The sequence below is a fragment of the Bufo gargarizans genome, chromosome 2, assembly GCF_014858855.1.
Source record: "Bufo gargarizans isolate SCDJY-AF-19 chromosome 2, ASM1485885v1, whole genome shotgun sequence".
Classification (NCBI taxonomy): domain Eukaryota; kingdom Metazoa; phylum Chordata; class Amphibia; order Anura; family Bufonidae; genus Bufo; species Bufo gargarizans.
The window spans coordinates 48,501,179-48,521,013 of record NC_058081.1 but is presented as its reverse complement, the minus strand read 5'-3'; the positions used below and the strand labels follow the sequence as shown (position 1 = coordinate 48,521,013).

General features: G+C 42.3%; 1 protein-coding gene across 1 annotated transcript; it reads left to right on the top strand.

The window, feature by feature from the left end:
- The first annotated feature begins 1,865 nt into the window (after positions 1–1,865).
- On the top strand, positions 1,866–14,565 carry LOC122929584 (uncharacterized protein C1orf158 homolog). The gene is made up of 4 exons (XM_044283207.1): positions 1,866–2,029; positions 11,286–11,399; positions 12,601–12,775; positions 14,278–14,565. The coding sequence occupies exons 1-4, from the start codon at positions 1,919–1,921 to the stop codon at positions 14,556–14,558; spliced, it is 681 nt and encodes a 226-aa protein (XP_044139142.1). The 5' UTR covers positions 1,866–1,918; the 3' UTR covers positions 14,559–14,565.
- Positions 14,566–19,835: the final 5,270 nt, after the last annotated feature.

Here is a 19,835-nt window from a genome sequence, read left to right as displayed (position 1 = left end):
CCAATCACTATCATGGGCACCTCGATCACCACCTGCCCAGTGTCCCCTATAATAGAGTGTGCCCCGGAGAATACAGTGCTGTTCTCCCCTTCACCGCACTGCTGACCCAGGGAGGCATCTGCTAAACCGTGAGAAACCGATGAACTATTGTATCCTTCGGCCCACCGTGAACCCCACGTGTTCTACCCCTGCAGACTGGCACGTTGCACATCATTGTCTTTGAAACCCTCCACTAAGAGGGTAAGCCACAAAAGGTAATTGCTAAAGAATCTCCCTGTTCACAGAGTGAGAGGAAGGAAAAAGTGTGGTAGAAAAAGGTTCACAGGCAACAGGGATAACTGCAGCCTTGAAAGGATTGTCAAGAATAGATAATTCAAGAATTTGGGGAGATTCACAAGAAGGAAAATGTGGCTGCAAGGAGTCAGTGCTTCAAAAGCCACCACACACAGACATATCCAGGACATGAGTTACGATGGTCATATTCCATGTTTCAAGCCACTTATGACCCAGAGATAACATCAGAGGTGTCTTGCCTGGGCTACAGAGAAAAAGGACTGGACTGTTGCTCATCAGCAGTCCAAAGTCCTGTTTTCAGAAAAAAATCTTACAGAACTTCAGGCTTCCCTCTGCTGACAAGCTTTATGGAGATGCTGATTTCAATTTCTAGCAAGACTTGGCAGCTGCCCACACTGCCAACAGTACCAATACCTGGTTTAATAACCACGGTATCAATGTGCTTGATTGGCCAGCAACTCACCTGACCTAAACCCCATAGAAAAGCTATGAGGTATTGTCAAGAGGAACATGAGAGACACCAGACCCAACAATGCTGATGAGCTGAAGGCCACTATCAAGGCAACCTGGACTTCCATACCACCTCAGCAGTGCCACAGGCTGATCACCTCCACGCCACATCACATTAATTCAGTTTTTCATGCAAAGGAAGCCCCGAACAAGTACTGAGTGCAGATACTGTACATACTTTTCAGCAGGCCAAGATTTTTTAGATACAGACTTTTGGTTTTTCACTAGCTGTAAGCCATAATCACCACCATTAAAAGAAATAAACTCTTGAAATAGATCACTCTGTGTGTAATAAATCTATATTATATATGAGTATTACTTTTGGAAAATAATTACTGAAATAAATTAACTTTTCAATGATATTCTAATTTATTGAGATGCACCTACGTGTTGGTGTATATATATATATATATATATATATAGATGTGAAAAATGGCGGCACTGACTGCTACACGGGAAAAATAGGGTGCACGTTCCAGGGGAATCGACTCCTTACCCCAATCGATGGATCCAGAAAAAGGACGGCACTCCGGTCTTGATAAGGTAAAAGTGGTTTTAATCAACCTTGCGGTACAACGTTTCGGCTCCAATACTGAGCCTTTCTCAAGCACCCGTGCTTGAGAAAGGCTCAGTATTGGAGCCGAAACGTTGTACCGCAAGGTTGATTAAAACCACTTTTACCTTATCAAGACCGGAGTGCCGTCCTTTTTCTGGATCCATCTATATATATATATATATATATATATATATAAAATATTTTTGTACTATTTATCCCTATGAAAACTGAAAAGGAAATAATTGCTAACAAAGATATGAAAAAGCAGCTTCATGGGTCATGGGAAAAAATATATAAATTATTTTGAAAGTTGGGTGTTCAAGGACCATATGCACAAAGTTGCTAAAAGGTGTTGCTGTAGGTCCCTATAAAGTCCTTTGGGAGGCTGATCTGGGACACAATGGATCTATTGGATACATGCAGATGACTGAGTGAATGGAGCTGAGTTGTCATTGTGGTTCCTATGGCGACAGTAAACATTCTGACTGCAGAATGAACAGTGAGATGTGATCTCCCGGAGACAGAGCAGACATTACACAGGAGAGATCCAGTCTCACCATGGCTGCATACTCAGACAGTGCCAAGAAGTGGTCTCTGCCGGGATGGAGGATAGAGCAGAGATATTCCAACAAAGTGCTGATTGGAAACTGGGTGGAGGAGAGAAAAAAGGTATTTTTCATGTGTCACTGACATGGCTGTGTCAAGAGGGGGGCACCGTTACAAATAGCAGGATTACAAAATTGGGAGAAAGGAATTTTGTCCTGTTTCTGTAACCTTCCTCTTACTCTGTGTTTTATCTCATTGCAATTCATCTACTCTCGGCATTGAAGAAGTCTGAATACAATAATTCTCAATGTGTTTGCCCCAGACACCTGAAATAAATACATTAATAAATTGTCTCCTTACTAATGTAGATCTCCTGCTTCCCTTCATACAGTTTATTGCAGCCACCTCTATAGGGAGGGAGCTTAATGCATAGGACTTTAAACAATTATCATTGAAATCAATGAATGCAGTAAAATCTCTTTGCACTACGCTCCCTCTAGTGGCTGCTGCAAGAAAATGCTGTGGATTTATATGGGGAACAGGAGTTTAGTGTTAGGTCCCCTTCTCACTGTGGGATCCATAGCAGCCATGTGGTCTTTCTCTACAGTAAGTATGGTGCTGAACATCAACATATTCATATCAGTCCCTGTCCCTATTGGGTCTCACAATCTAATATCTAAAAGGGGGTGGGGCGGCCCCTTTAAATTGTTTCATACATGCTTTGATTGTAAGGGCGTAACCCTGAGAGCACAGAGGTGTTTGATTTCTGTCCTCTGTTTGTCAGCCTTCTTGTGTTTTTGTGTCATGATTGTAAAGCTAGGGCTACATGATGATCCTGGTCATGACACCCATTGCAAAATCGAAGATCAAAGATTGCACTTTTAATATGCTGCATCATAGCATAGTGAAAGTGCAATTTTTGGAAATTTATGACAGGCATCATAGCTAAGATTGGCGTGCAGCCCTAGCCTCAGATGAGGCTCAGTAATGCGGGAAGAGACAGCAGGAGACAGTTGAGGTTAGCAACTCATATTTTGCTTAGCATAGCCCTGACCAGATGTAGCTTGAGTTTTTGTTAGAGACTGTGGCCAGTGGGCTGTACATGTCTGCCCTGTGTGAACGACTGAAAACATTAAGCTGACAGACTTTTTGGTAGGCCCCGTAACCTCCAAGCTTATATAATACATCTGCAACCATCAAGCTTTGTACTTAATTGTAACTGCTAAGCTTAGCCTTCTTCTGAAGTAACATTAAATTGGAAGCTCAGCTAAAATGTCCACCTCGTAGCTGCACCATCCTCGAGTGGGGCTCCAGAAGAGGGCTGCACATAGGGATATGTAAAAGGGTAATTTCTATCAGAAACACCTATTGCAGCTAATTAGCGCACTAATGTGTTTTTGGAGTGTTGTAGGAACCTGGAGAACCTAGAGTAAACCCACCAAACACAAGGAGAGCATGCAAACTTATTGCAGATGTTTATGGATATCTATGGTTGGATTTGAACCCAGAATCACAGAACTGCAAGGCACCAGTGCTGATCTGCCTACTTCTCTAAAGTGCTCTGAACTTAGCACATTACTGTATATAGGTAGCTATAAAGGTATATAGACAAGTTGTCCAAAACATGGTGTGTTGAGTTATCAGCCAAGCAGCCAAGCCAAATACATCTATCTGTATACAGCTCAGTTGCTACTCCTCGTAAGTGCAGAGTTTAGTTCTGGTTGACTGTGCCTTTTACATAAGAGTAGGGATCATTGAAAATGGTCATTGCCATCCACAGGTGGCACTAGAGAGCCAGCTTTCTCCCTTCTGGAGGAGAGCTAAATTGCATTTTTTTTCCCCCAGGGAGCTTTACCCTGGATAATTCAGACTGCATAATAGCCCCATACACTCACATCAGGTCCCTCTGCTTCCGCAATGAAATAAAACACACAACTGTAAACGTGCATTCCCTTCAAACAGCTGCTTGGCCGTGCTGATATCAGTGACCTATCCTGAGGAAGTCAGTACACAGAACCAATGAGAAGGCTGCAATATCTTTGACTTTAGGAGTAGTGCTGATTGCAAATTTTCGTATCGCAAATTTTTATAGTGAATTTTCTGATTGCCGATTTTCGAAATCAAGAAAATAATGACTGGAGATCACGAATTCTCAAATATATGCCAAATATTCGCCCAAATATTCGCAAAATATCGCGAATTCGAATATTGCCCCTGCCGCTCATCACTGTTGACAATAGCACCTGGCCCTGTGGTGGTGGTGCATTATTGCCATTGATATGCAAAACATTGACCCAGTGAACTATTAAAGACATGTACTATCCCCGGAGTACTTGCTGCTTAGTGTGTCGATGGTGGCATGAACCTTGCCACACAGTGACAATTCCAAGGTGCCCATATTCTTCATGTCATAAGTACGAGGCAGAAATGCCTTTTTTGAGATATAATAGTGGCTAAGTATCTTCCATTAAGACTCGTGCATGTCATCAGTTGTCTAAAGGCAGTGAAATCCACTAAGTGGTAAAGCATCACCTGCACTGCCAACAACCAGGTGAGAGCTCACTTGACACACAAGCTGATCACTGGGCACATATTGTTGGTTCCTGTCCACACATTCTGTTATGGATGACTGAGTTGAAGCAGGAGAAGCAGTAGTTAATGATGCTGATGGATGACAACAATGACCATTTACTAATTCTGAATGTGGCCTGAATGACAACAAGGAGGAGGAGGATGGTCTTGCTGACATTACTGGTCAGTTCAATTTCCTCATTTGTGAGCATGTGATACCACTTCATATGCTGAAAGAGAGCTGTAGTTCCTATATTTTTGCAAGAACAGCATGTCTTATTCTCTGCTTGCATATCTTGCACACTGTGATGGTTTTGTTGGCCATCAATGTAGACAAAAATTCCAATAAGGGATTTGCCCACATTAGAGCCACTGACAGCAGTGCTTGCAACATTTCTGCCACCATCTGAGCTTGCCCTAGGTCTGATAGCTTTTGAACAGCAACAGTGTCACCTGTTCCTGAGCTGACCACTAAAGATGAGCGAATCGACTTCGGATGAAACATCCGAAGTTGATTTGCATAAAACTTCATTTCAATACTGTACAGAGCAAATGCTCCGTACAGTGTTAGAATGTATTGGCTCCAATGAGCCAAAGCTATTGCTTTGCGAAGTCTTGCGAGACTTCGCATAATAACTTCAGAAATTGATTTATTCTGTAAAAAAACATTTCCTGAACTCTGGTTCGGTTCAAAGATACCACTTGGGACGGAACCAGAGTTAGGGAAATGGTTCTTTACAGTCTAAATCAATTTCTGAAGTTAACAATGCGAAGTCTTGCGAAACTTCACTAAGTAATAACTTCGGCTCATCTGAGCCAATACATTCTAATACTGTACGGGGTTCCTGCTCCGTACAGAATTAGAAGGAAGTTTTATGCGAATCGACTTCGGATGAAACGCTCATCCCTACTGACTACAGTAGAAGCAGATCTGCCAATAGCTGTGGTTTTTTTTTTTAGATGTTTTGGAAGTCAGATGTCAGCTTCACTCTTCCGGTCTGGATTGGGAACTCAAAGTGGTCCTGGAATAAAAAGAGAAGTTGCCCCATGTTGTAGACAGAGCCAAACTGGTAGAAGGTGTGGGCAAGCCAAGTAGGGGTTTTGCAGGGCAATCTGTAGTTTTAATTGATACCATTTTGCAATGTATACGCCTGTTTGAACTTTTTTATTCATTTGTTTTGTGAGTTGAATGATGAATCCGCAGTTTTGAATTTTTCCATTATGGTGTTCCTCATACAGTATAAATACTTTATATTTTAATTGTACAGACAGTTTGTGCACAACAGTGAAAATGATCTTTATTTTTTATTTTTGTTATTAATACAGGAAAAGGGGCTGATTTGAATTTTCATGAATTCAAATTTATAAAGATTTTTGGACTTTTTATCGCCATCACCAGATTCCTCCTCTGATATTATCATCATTCCCTTCTTGTCACCCTGTCCTGTTCAGCACACAATCATCATCTTCATTATCCCCACAACTTTTCTCAGACTGTGATAAGGCATCATGGGCTCATTGACCCAACCCCCCGCCCCCCCATGATTCCCACCTCTATATTTACCCAGAGTGCCACTACCACCATAGCTACCTATCATCACCACCATGGCTACAAGTGCCACTACTACCATGACCAACGCAGCTATTTATTTCAATCACGTTCTCCCAATGCATCACTGATATATTCTATAGGTAGGTATGGTTAAAACCAGGTATTTTTGAGGAAAGCTCACAAAAAATAATAATAATCAGACCTTAATACAGATGACCTATCCTCTGGAGTAGCACCGCAGCTTTCTCCAGCTTTTCCTAGGCCGTGTGACGACACGTTCATCGGTCACATGGCCTAGGCGCAGCTCACCTCGAGGAGTGAATGGGGCTGAGCTGCGATACCAAGCACAGCCGCTGTACAATGTATGGTGCTGTGCTTGGTGAGCATGGAGAAGACTGCGGCGCTCACAGAAGCGCTGGTGCATTCTCAAACAGCCGATCGGCAGGGATCCCGGGTGTCAAACCCCCACGATCAGATAATGTCACCTCATGAGTAAGGGCTAAGATTGCATTGTGCCCGAAACATGTAGACTCTGCTTTCTGTACCTGGATTTTATACTGAATTTTCAATAAAGTTGCCTTGGATTACCACAAGTACAAGCTGGACAAAATCTCTTTTTCTCTATACTTCCGTATTTCTCCTGATTCGGGTGAAGGAGCTGTTCCGTGCTATACCAGTGGAATCCCTGGCAGGTGAGAGCTGCTCAATACTTCTGTTTTCTTCAAATGTCACCTCTGCACACCCTGTAGCTACGCCCCTGCTGATGACCCATCCAGAAAATATATGCGCTGACAACACGCACCAAGAGATGTGTAAATCCGTAAGTCTTGCACACACACAGGGTTAGTCTCCCTGCCTACAACATGCAACCTGGCATGCATTCATCTACCAAACTAATTTATGCAGTGAGTCAGGCATACAGAGGTCCGTCTGCCAACATACATGCCATAAAGCATGTAAATTATCTAAGAGCACTGCGTCCGGTTAGGTGAAAGCCAATGGTCCTAACCAGTGCCCACTGACGATCTCCTGGTTCGCTGGATCTACCATTGCAATACCAGAATAAGTTGCAGCTCCACACTTGTGAAATGTATCAACAAATACGGACAAACGATGTCTCAACCCCATGGGTCTTTGTCAGGCAAGATCCCATGGGGTCTAAATATTGAATACATTTTACAAAAAGAGTGCTGCAACTTCTAGGATATAACTTAATACCATTTATGACCACAAGGGGGCAACATTCAATCTAAGAATTGATGTCTACACATGAAAGGACCACTCAAAGTGAATTTTTAGTACTGAATCTCTTCTAGACAATGGTTATGTTTGGGAAGTGTTCACACAGTGTGGGTACTAACAGTTGTCACTCATCTTCGTCAATAAGAAAGCAGACGTGTGAACATGTCTGCTTTCTTTATGATGGCATCCCAGCTTTTCTTAAAGGGGATTTTCTTGAAGTAGAATATTGATTATCTGTCCTCAGGACAGGCCATCAATATCTAATTGGTGGAGGTCCGAATCCTGGCACCACCAGTGATCAGCTGTTTGTGGAGGCTGTGGCTCTCTGGTAGAGCCTCTTCACAGCATACCAAGCATAGCATTGTACATTGTATAGCGGCTGTGCTTGGTATTACAGCCCAGGCACCTTCACTTGAATGGGACTAAGCTGTGCCTAGGCCATGTGACCGATAAATATGACATCACTGGCCTAGGAAGAGGCCACATCGCTCACAGGAGTGCTACGGCTCTTTCAAACAGCTGATTGATCCCCATTCAGAAGACCATATGGATGCTGTGTCCATGTTGCTGACCGCAAACAGCAGGTCTGCAAAACACGGACACCGGCTGTGTGAACTCCGTGCTGAGGTGGGGACGAATTGACTTGAATGGGTCTGTGATCTGCAACATATGGCAAAAGACGCGTGTTTCTATCGGCTTCCGAACCATGCCGCCGCACAGCAAAATATAGGGCATGTTCTATATTTTGCCGGATTGCGAACCCAATCAAGTCATTGGGTCCTCAAAGCAGCACAGAGCCAATGCCCCTGTTTTGCAGATCCGCTGTTTGTGGTCCGCAACATGGGCACGGTGGCCATACGGTCATCTGAATGGGGCCTTAGAGGAAAATCCAGTAGAAACAACATCTTTTGTACCATGATAAGTATTGTTCCCTGTGACACCAAATGTATCTATAGACTTCTAGCTGTCTTCTGGTGCACATGGCCACCGAGGTCACACTGGGGTCCCATCTCCTTCTGTCCATACCCCGCCCACTTTTTGGAAATGTGGCAAGGGTGTTTGAAGCTGACACTTGTGACTTTTCTATGCTAGAAAACGGAGACAGAGCCATAATAGAATGACTGACTATGGTTGCATCTACCTGTCCCTCAGTAGCAGTAGGAAGAGCAGCTCTGAAGCACAAATTGAAGCTCGTAACCACTTGAGTACTGGAGGGTTCCCCCTCCCGCACACTCACCTCCATTACTGTGCCCATTTTGTCAGATTTATTGTCTCTCTTGAAAGCTTTTCACAGAGTGCCATAAAAAAAAGTTACCTTTATTCTATGGGCCATTATATTTAGGGTGAAACCAAACATATATACATTTCCTATATTTTTCTACTTTTGCACAATAAGATCACATTTCATGGAAACAAATAGTTCTTATATCGCCACATTCCAAGAACCGGGAACTATTTTATTTTCCCATTATTGTGGCCATATATGTACCATGACAGCCGCTGGCAATCACTGCGCGCTGATGGAGTGACACAGGGAGCCCTTTCTCTATGTCTAGCCTCCTAGATACTATGGTTACAGTTTACATCTAAAGGGTCAATCCAGGAAAGTTATCCTGCTCCGTATAGTACAGCATTCAGCGTTCTTAGGGCTCAGCAACACCTCACGGTCCTGGCTTCACAGGGCTCAGCAACACCTTGTGGTCCAGGCACACAGGAATTTCAGATACTGTTGACAAAAGGGCGCTCAGCAGATAACAAGGGACTACTCCAATGTTGTTGACTGGTCCTCAATAGAGATGAGCGAACTTCTTAAAAGTTCGATTTGGCTGATTCGCCGAATATCACCAAAAAATTAGCTTTGTGACAAATTACTTGTGCAATGACAAGGAGCTAAGATAGCTTCGACCCCGTCATTGTACCCCTGAGATGCTGCATTCACACATGATCGCAGCATCTGAGTGTAAAATGAACAATTAAAAAAAATTAAATCAAACTTACCGCCTCCATTTGCTCGCGACGGGCTGGCTGCTGCCATTTTGCTTGAAGATCTCAGCTGAAATCCTGTGCGGTACGAGATTACGTCATCACCCCGGCCCGTTTAAGCAAGATGGAGGCTGGCGGCCTGTTGCGAGCAAATGGAGGAGGTAAGTTAATTTTTTTTATTTTTTTTGTACTATTTTAGGTTAAATCGATTCGCTGACACGAAGCACAAAGAAATTCAGCTTCTAGGCGAATCGAATTTAGCCTAAAATTCTGATCGAATTCCACTTTGTGGGATTCGATTCGCTCATCTTTAGTCCTCAACTCAAGTGGTTAATTAAATAGTGTGTGACGCATCATGAGCACTTGTAACTTTTAGGCTAGGTCTACATGACGACATTTGTCGCGCGACTTATTGTTAGGTAGGGCGCAACATTTGTCGCGCGTCATTTTGTTGCACCAATGTCGCGCATCAATTTTTATAATGGCAGTCTATGGTGTCGCACTGCAACATGCGACATGCTGCGACTGCGACGCAACAGTCGCAGAAAAATCCATCTCGAATGGATTTTCTGCGACTGTTGCGTCGCAGTCGCAACATGTTGCATGTTGCAGTGCAACACCATAGACTACCATTATAAAAATTGTCGCGCGACATTGGTGCAACAAAATGTCGCGTGACAAATGTCATCGTGTAGACCTAGCCTAATTATTAGAGTGGAGATAGAAAGTGTTTAACCCTTTCCTGACACAGCGATTTTTCCAATTTTATTTTTCACTCCCTGCCTTCCCAGAACCATAACTTTTTTATTTTTACATTCACATAGCCGTTTGAGGGCTTCTTTTTGTTTTGTGGGACAAGTTGTATTTTCTAATACCACCATTTAATATAGCATAGGATTTAGTGTGAAGTGGATTTTTTTTTTCCAAAAGGGGTATAATTGGAAAATAAAAAAATAATTTTTTTTTACGGCCTTAACTATGCGTTAAAACTGACTTGTTCTCTTCATTCTCCAGGTCAGTACAAATCCAGTGATACCATACATATCTATAGTTTTTCTTGCATTTTAATACTGAAAAAAAAAATATTTGAAAATATTTTTTTTTTTCTTCTTTTCATCGCTATATTCTGACCCTTATAACTTTTTATTTATTTATGTATACAGAGGTATGTGGGGACTAATTTTTTTGCAGGACGATCTGTAGTTTTCGATAATACTATTTTGGGATATATATCACTTTTTGATCACTTTTTATAAAAAAAATTGTGGAGATAAAGTGATAAAAAAAAACTATGAATCGACCAAGTACAGGCTCTGGCTCATTATTAGCACAGGGCACTTTCCCCATCTTCACCGGTGGAAAGCACACCTGACCTGGTTTTAGCCAGGCACATTAGCTGCGGGAGCCTGCTGCATGAAACAGCACTCACCTGGCAGCTATGACACCATCTTTAAAGAGCCGACATCCGCTGTACATGTACGACGGATGTCAGGAAGGGGTTACAGAGGTTTTCTGGGATTAATATGGTTTTTAGCGGATATGCTCATGTATGTATGCTTACCTCATATACATTTTTCCTCATGCTTTCTTTCAATTTGGACTCTCCTGACCCATTGCCACCTTGTTTCCATCCTGTATATAGCCCCAATCCCATGATGCACTTCTCCTTTCTCTGCCACAGCTCCAGCACCGCCCTTAACAACTCCTAGCTAGTTTATAGCTCCTCCCACCCTGATACATACATGGGCACTCACCTATCACTGCCCCTGTTGCTACTTTGACACGCCCATGGACATAAGGTAGAGCTGCATGGACATGGTCATGTGACCACAGCCCACAATGGAAGATAGAAGCAACAAAAGTAAAATAAATACATTACAAAATTACAGCGATCTTCAGAAATGGTTATGTCAAAGGATGTTGATGCAAACCGGAAAAGCCCTTTAAGGACATCCCAACAATGAAGCGTCCATGATTACACTGTAGCATCCCTCACTGTATGTAATACACACTTTGATTTTTGTCATTTAGTTTAGGAGAAGCAGTCTCCCGACATCGAAGAGCTGCTATGAAAAAGACTTTGTACAGTTCTCAGACAGTAAGCCGGATCGAATACAGAGGAGAGGTTTCTTAAAAAGAATGGAGGTAAAACCAAAACCGTTTTTTGTTGCTTGTGCTTATTATGCTAGCAGTTCAGATGTCAGTTTATTGCAATACTTTAGGAAGACTTGTCAGTGTTAGAATGCAGTTCAATCTGCAGGCAGCATGTTATAGAGCAGGAGGAGCTGAGCAGACTGATATATAGTTTTGTGGGAAAATAATTATTATAAGGTTTATTTTATTGATCTAAAATTGCAGCTCTTTTTATGCTTTGGAGTCCAGTGGGAGGTCCTATCAGTGATTGACAGCCTTCCCTGCATGATCGTATATAGAGTAATAGCTGTCAGCAGACTGCCCATTGGACCCGAATATGGGGACCAGGCTTGCCAACAAGAGTTTTTCTTTTTTTTCTAGACAACTTATCCCAAAATCACGGACAGCGAAAAAAAATTACGGACAAATTGGAAAACCATAATGAATGATGAAGATGATAAGTAATCCATGTCTATATAGCTAAGGCTACTTTCACACTGGCGTTTTGGCTTTCCATTTGTGAGATCCGTTCAGGGCTGTCACAAGCGGTCCAAAACAGATCAGTTTTGCCCTAATGCATTCTGAATGGAAAAGGTTTAGCTCAGAATGCATCAGTTTGCCTCCGATAAGTCACCATTCCGCTCTGGCGTTTTGCTGTCCGCTTGACGAAACTGAGCCAAACGGATTCATCCTGGCACACAAAATGTAAGTCAATGTGGACGGATCCGTTTTCACTGACACAATCTGGCACAATAGAAAACTGATCCGTCTCCTATTGATTTTCAATGGAGTTCATGACGGATCCGTCTTGGCTATGTTACAGATAATACAAACGGATCCGTTCATGACTAAAGCATGTGGTTGTATTGTAACGGATCAGTTTTTGCAGATCCACGACGGACCCGCCCAAAACGCGAGTGTGAAAGTAGCCTTAATATACTGGAAAAAAGTTGCCTATTTTTACGGACTGTCCAGAATTTTCTGTACGGTTGGCAATCCTCATAGGGAGGTTGCTGTGGTAGCTGTTGCAACCTGGCTCTGGTGAACGTAAATGCCTCTATGTCACGGCATGGCACATGGTAGATGGGGACCAAGTTACAGATTTTGTATTGGGTCCCCGCACCATCAATAATCTCATTGTTTTGCAATTTATTTCCATCATGTCTTGCCTGCTGTTAATCCGGTATAACAATTTTTTTGCGTTGCATGCTAGGGTTTACCAGGACATCATTTACTGTCACATCACGGACAGCTGAGTTCTAGGCACTTAGTATCACAGTATGATGACGATTACATAAGAAGTGGAAACTCTACTTTACCTCCTCTTCGGAGCTGGGATGGAAACAGTCTGACCTGGGTCCCAGAAAAATCAGATTTTCCTTCTACAGGTAATATATATATATTGTGGCGATCAGCTCAAATGGTGACTTCAGATATAGTTTAAAAAAATTGTCTTTTTATTTTGTCAAAAATGGATTCAACAAATACTCGCTTATTCAGTATGTAAACACACAAAAAAGCACAGTCCATGTGTAGTGGTCTGACTCACAGTCCTCTGTAGTTCCTGGTTTCCACCACCAGCTTGAGGGGGAAAAGACTTGGCAATAGCATTCTTCTCCGCTGAAACACTCCACGTAGCTGTACTCCCAGTCCATCACACAGACTAGGAACTAGGCTCTCCTGGGCTTCCTAGCTTAAATAGGCCAGCCAAAACCTGCTCTGGATACGTGGGAGTAGTTATACCACTCTGCTCTTTGACTACTCCAATGAAACCAGACCTGGATCAGTTGCAGACAGCAGCTAAACTACTACTAACAAGTGTCAGTGACCTAGGGTTAATGTTACCGGTTTATTTTACCGAGGCCAGGCACCTCGGTGACACGTATCTATCATCTACTACCGCACCTTGTGCCTTTTCACAATATATATATATTTTTTGTTTTAAATTCAGTTCCGATATACAACATATATGGCAGGAGTTGTGACAGAGCCATAGGAGGTCGGTACCTACTGTTTTACTAAGCCGATGTAGTAACCCTTCAGATGCTGTAATTAATTGCAGCCATGGCATCTAAGGGATCATATACCAGGAGTAGGCAGCTCCCGGTGACAGAACAGCTCCTCTGCGATAAAATTGCAGGAGACATTTGGTTACTATGACAGCTTGGGGCCTTGTGAAGGCTCCCGAATCTGCGATAGTGAAGTTCCTGTTAAGCTCTGTAACAGCAATTAGTGGGTCTAAAAATAAGAAAAATATGTTTTAAAAAATATAAAAAATGCTAAAATAATTCAAATCCACATTACCTCCTTTTTCATATTCTACATATAAAAATAAACAGTAAAGAAGTAAAGATCATTGGCATCACTGCTTCCAAAACATCAGATCTATAATATAAAAGTATTTATCCCATACGGTGAACGACATAATGGGAAATAATATATACTGTACATGCTTATACTGTATAATACACATCGGAATAATTTTTAGTATTGATTGCTGACTGTGGAGTGTAATTAATTGTATTAGGTAACTTATTCATAAAGCTTTAGGCAGGGCCAGCTATGTAGAGGCAGTCACATTCATTTTCAAGAATGAGGAAGGTTGTGCCTACAATGTATGGGATGGAATGGGAACTTAAAGTGGCCCTGGAAATAAAACTAAAAGTGGACGCATGTTCTAGGCAGGTTAAAATTGACAGAAGGCAGGGCAACACAACTAGCCAGGGCCAACAGAAGTAGGTGGGGCTTAGAATACAATAGTGCCGCCCTTTGTTAACCCAGAATTCACTAATGGGGTATTTGAAAATGGGGTTTCTAAACCAGGCAGCCTCAAAATGCCATCAAATATGGTTCCATGAGCATTTATTCTTATGAGTTGTTTGTTTTTCAGCTCCACCAACCAATTTTGGTCTCCTGCAAGGAAAGCAAAAACTCTGGAGAGACCAAGTCTCTGAAGAGCTGAGAAGCATCTATTCTGCGTCATACAGGCAACCACCACCCTCTGCCTTTATGACATCCCGCTTTGGAGTGGCTCCCCGTGTCCTCTCCAGTACTATGCATCAGCCCAATAATGCTAATAAAGCTTTAGACTTTAAATCTCAAGCATACCTTCAGGTCCCGGATAACCCAGTTCAGAGAACTAACAACCTGATAATGGAGTCAGCATCCTAAATGTAGTTAATGGAAATCCTACTATTCCACCATCATCAACTCATCTAGATGGATTAACTTCAAGATCAATATCATAATAAATTTCAATTAATAACATTGTATGGAAAAAGTTTTCTGGAATTTTTCTTAGATTGCACTTTAAAGGTTTGTCAAATTAAAAATATGATAAAAGACAGGGAAGGTAACAAGCAGTGAGGATGCTGAAATAGAGCAGATTTGATTATATGAGTATCATATTTCTTTTATTATTTAAAACTTTTTCTGCCTTTCACTATTTTCACAACGTTTAAAACTCCTGCTGTTCTGACATAAAAAAAAATTAAAACGGTTTTCCCAGGCTCCTGATATTGATCACCTTCCTTCAGGATGGGTCATCGTTAGCCAATTGGTGGAGGACAACACCGGATGCCCTCACAATCAGCTATTCCCTACAGCCTCCAGAACTAGAACTAGCGCTTTGAACGGAGACGGAGGCCCAGCTGGGTTTCTTCAAGTTAACTTTGATTCAGCCTCCATTCAAAGTCATCACCATCATAAGCCCAGAAAACCCTTTTAATCCAAAAATGAAAGTAAAACCAAAACATGTGCTTATTAGGTTGTGGATCACTGGAATCCTGAACATTTTATCTTGAAAGGGTAGATATTATGCAGACATACTCCAAAGTGGAAGTTTTGTTGACTGCTTTGTGGCCAATCTTGCCGATGGGCTGTGGGGCAGCATGGTGACTCAGTAGTAAGCAGTAGTTGTCTTGCAGCATTGGAGTCTTAGGTTCAACATCTGCATGGAGTTTGTATGTTCTCCTCCAGGTACTCCAGTTCAGTTTTACCGATAGGGAATTTAGATTGTGAGGCCCATTGGGGACAGCTTGATGCTAATGTCTGTAAAGAGCTGCAGAATATAGCAGCGCTATGTAAGTGAGTGAAGAGCAGAGCTTATAATTGTCCTACAAATGGGTATTTAAATAGTGAGAGGTATGTTAAATGGAATCGGTCACCAAGACTATTATTAGTAGAACATGAGTAGTACTGCACATAAGGAGTCCAGACCGTTTTTTTCTCTATTGTCCCTGTTCCTCCACTGTTAACTGAGCAGTCTGGACCGCTGTGCCATAGTAACGTAATGGAGGAGGATTCCTGTGTGCATGCACAGCAGTCCTGACAATGTATCTCAGGATAGCTTTAGACAATGACATTGGGAGGAATGGGGAGGAGGGGGATCTAGAAAAATAAAAAAATATATCTATCTGAACTCCTTTTCTGTAGTACTACTCATTTATTATTGCAGTTAACAGTCGAAGATTATGGTGACAGATCCCCCTTAAAGGGACTGTGCCAAAGTTATCCCTTATTCCCAGGATAGGTACTGACAACTAACTGATCAGTAGGGTTTCAACCATTGGGGCCATCACCGATCCAGAGAGTGGAGGTCCCATTTCCCAGTCCTGATGGAGCCCTGTGCGCCATTTATTCTCTGTGTGACTGCTGGAAATAGCTGAGAACTGTAGTTGGCAGAGAAAACTTGGCACAACCCTTTCAATGGCATAGTCTTGAATATAATATGATCTCCTACTGTTTTGTGTATACAGCTCCTATGCAGACCTATGTGTTTCTATATTTACAGAGGCAAAGTCTATGTTTAGTCTGATGCTGCAGTTGTGGTCGTGGATCTATATGGCTATGGCCAGCTTCACTATTTCTATTAATGTTAGTGATCCTTCAGAAATCAAAAAATCCCCAACTTACAGTGGTAAATGCATATTAGATGCAAGACGAACACAGACTGCAGAGGATCTCTGTACAAATAATTTACCTCCCCTTATGGTAACAATTGTGCCTGTCCTTACAGTATCTAGTTTGTCTCTTCACAAAATATTGTACAAGTCCCTAGTCAGAAGTCCTCTTAATCAGCAGCTGAAAAAAATAAATAAAATTACCAGTGCACACAAATCCAATGAGCTCACATACAATATCAGTCCCTCCTCCCAGTACTGTGGAAAAATAGTGCCATGCATTGCAAATTTTGCTCAGTGCTGGGCCATTGACAGCAGCATTGTTCTCCTTCCCAACCCTCCTCCACTGGCAGCAGAATTGTCTTCCTTCCCTACATAACACCCTTGTCGCCCCCCCCCCCCCCCCCACTTCCACTGTGCTCATTCTAATCTACTTTATGTTTATCATTTTCCACTATTGTTATTCTGTCAGTGTTCCTTAAATACACTTTCATGTAGTCATGGACAAAACCTCACTAGTTAGAGCAGCATTGTGTGTGCTCCATTGCTGATTTCTATCAATGCTAAGGACAGACAGTTGTAACTATAGTCAGCCATTATGACGACAGCACTGGTCACCCTATCAGTCACCTATCTGCATATAAGTTGTTACCTCTGCGCTCCAGTGCAGTGTTCCTGCACCTTGTCGGTAGCTTCTAGCTGTTCCTGTGCTCTGGTACTGCTCTACATTGTGGCCCTTATGATCCCTGATCCTAATAGTGTTCAGTTATGATGGCAATCCATACAGCCTGACAACAAAACCTCAAGTGACATCACCTTCCTGACCTCAACTAAATCTTGGGTTAATGACTCCTTGCTTTAACTGGAGAGGCTTTAGGCTCAGTGTCCTCCTTAACTCAGGGCCAAGCCAATGGCGGCAGGGGCTACACTATCTTGGTGAGTTGTGTAACACAAGTATACATGGTGACCTTGCTTCCCCCACTGTCCTCTACATGATATTTAAGGTGTTCATACCAGTTTTTAGAAATGTTGCACAATATCCCTAAAGGGTAATAGGAGTAAGAGACAATGATTCCGGGTGGCAGCATCAAGAAAACAACAGGGAATTGAATTGTCATTCTGGAAATGTCTTTCATAAGAAAAGTACAAGGTTTTGCAAACTTAAATGAAATTAGACGTAATCATCACAAGTGAAATCACCTTGGAGCACATATTTCTATAACGGGGAAAGCCTATACTCATCTTCTTTGCATTCCTACTGTAAGCACGAACAGCCTCATGCCCACATTGCGGACCGCAAACAGCACTCCATATCACAGATGCAGACCCATTGACTTGAATGTGTCTGCAATCCTCAAGATACGGAACTGCACGGAGCGGAGGCACAGACCAGAAGCCCACGGAAGCACTGCGGAGCTCTTCCATGGGATGCCTCTGCACCGCCCAAAAAAAATAGAACATGTCCTATTTTTTTTGCAGTACAGACCACATTTTGTGGATCGCGGATCCATTCAATGGGTCTGCATCCGTAAAGGTGTGCCCATGGGCAGTGTTCATGAATTTCGGACCGCTATTTGCGGTCCTCAGCACGAGCACGGGGCACACACGCTCGTGAGCCCTTAAAGGGAATTTTTTTTATTATTATTCACAAAAAACAAAGGTAAAATATAGGGATGAGCGAACCCGAACTGTATAGTTCGGGTTCGTACCGAAATTTTGGGGTGTCCGTGACACAGACCCGAACCCGAACATTTTAGTAAAAGTCCGGGTTCGGTGTTCGTCGCTTTCTTGGAGCTTTTTGAAAGGCTGCAAAGCAGCCAATCAACAAGCGTCATACTACTTGCCCCAAGAGGCCGTCACAGCCATGCCTACTATGGGCATGGCTGTGATTGGCCAGTGCAGCATGTGACCCAGCCTCTATTTAAGCTCGAGTCACGTAGCGCCGCACGTCACTCTGCTCTGATCAGTGTAGGGAGAGGTTGCAGCTGCGACGTTAGGGCGAGATTAGGCAGTGATTAACTTCTCCAAAAGACTTAATTCAGTGATCGATCTACAGCTGTGGATCATTGAACTGCTGCTATTCAATTGCTCACTGTTTTTAGGCTGCCCAGAGCGTTTTTCATTCACTTTTTTCTGGGGTGATCGGCGGCCATTTTGTGTCTTGTGGTGCGCCAGCACAAGCTGCCACCAAGTACATTTAACCATCAATAGTGTGGTTATTTTTTGGCTATATCCTACATCAGGGTCAAGCTATCACCAAGTGCATTTAACCATCAATAGTGTGGTTATTTTTTGGCTATATCCTACATATGGGGCATGCTGTCACCAAGTGCATTTAACCCTTAATAGTGTGGTTGTTTTTTTGGCTATATCCTACATATGGGGCAAGCTGTCACCAAGTGCATTTAACCATCAATAGTGTGGTTATTTTTTGGCTATATCCTACATATGGGGCAAGCTTTCACCAAGTGCATTTAACCATCAATAGTGTGGTTATTTTTTGGCTATATCCTACATCAGGTTCAAGCTGTCACCAAGTGCATTTAACCATCAATAGTGTGGTTATTTTTTGGCTATATCCTACATCAGGGTCAAGCTGTCACCAAGTGCATTTAACCATCAATAGTGTGGTTATTTTTTGGCTATATCCTACATATGGGGCAAGCTGTCACCAAGTACATTTAACCATCAATAGTGTGGTTATTTTTTGGCTATATCCTACATCAGGGTCAAGCTGTCACCAAGTGCATTTAACCATCAATAGTGTGGTTATTTTTTGGCTATATCCTACATCAGGTTCAAGCTGTCACCAAGTGCATTTAACCATCAATAGTGTGGTTATTTTTTTGCTATATCCTACATCAGGGTCAAGCTGTCACCAAGTGCATTTAACCATCAATAGTGTGGTTATTTTTTGGCTATATCCTACATCAGGGGCAAGCTGTCACCAAGTGCATTTAACCATTAAAAGTGTGGTTATTTTTGGGCTATATCCCACATCAGGGGCAAGCTGTCACCAAGTGCATTTAACCATCAATAGTGTGGTTATTTTTTGGCTATATCCTACATCAGGGGCTTGGCTGTGCTTGCTATTTTATTGAGGGGTGAAATACAATTGCCAAAATAGCAGTACCCTAAATCTGGTGTTTCAGCTGTGGCCAGCCAATTGTAATACTGTCTGCTGTCTGGCAAAGGATATATTTTTTGTTCAGGGTTGAAATACAATTCCCAACTTAGCAATTTCCTAAATTAGTGGTTTCTGCTGTATCAGAGCTACTTTAAATCTATTCATTAAAAGGGTATATAAGATTCAAGGTGCAGATAGGGTCATTCTTAATAACTTCACACACACGCTACTGTGCAATTCCAAGTCTAAATCTGTGTGTAAACGTATACCTGTCACCCAGCGCCTAAATAATAGGCCTCAAATTTATATTCATCTAAATCTGTCTTTATTGCTGTGGCTGGTCAAGTTATTTAGTGTCTGTCAAAGCACAGTTTTTGTTCTGGGTTGAAATACAATTCCCAATTTTGAATAATATTGGAG

What these genes read in the sequence shown, in the direction of transcription:
- LOC122929584 (XM_044283207.1), top strand. Translation starts at nt 1,919, where the DNA reads ATGGCTGCATACTCAGACAGTGCCAAGAAGTGGTCTCTGCCGGGATGG. An exon ending in GGGTGGAGGAGAGAAAAAAG is followed by an intron (nt 2,030 to 11,285) that starts GTATTTTTCATG and finishes TTTGTCATTTAG; the next exon opens with TTTAGGAGAAGCAGTCTCCC. An exon ending in GTTTCTTAAAAAGAATGGAG is followed by an intron (nt 11,400 to 12,600) that starts GTAAAACCAAAA and finishes GTTGCATGCTAG; the next exon opens with GGTTTACCAGGACATCATTT.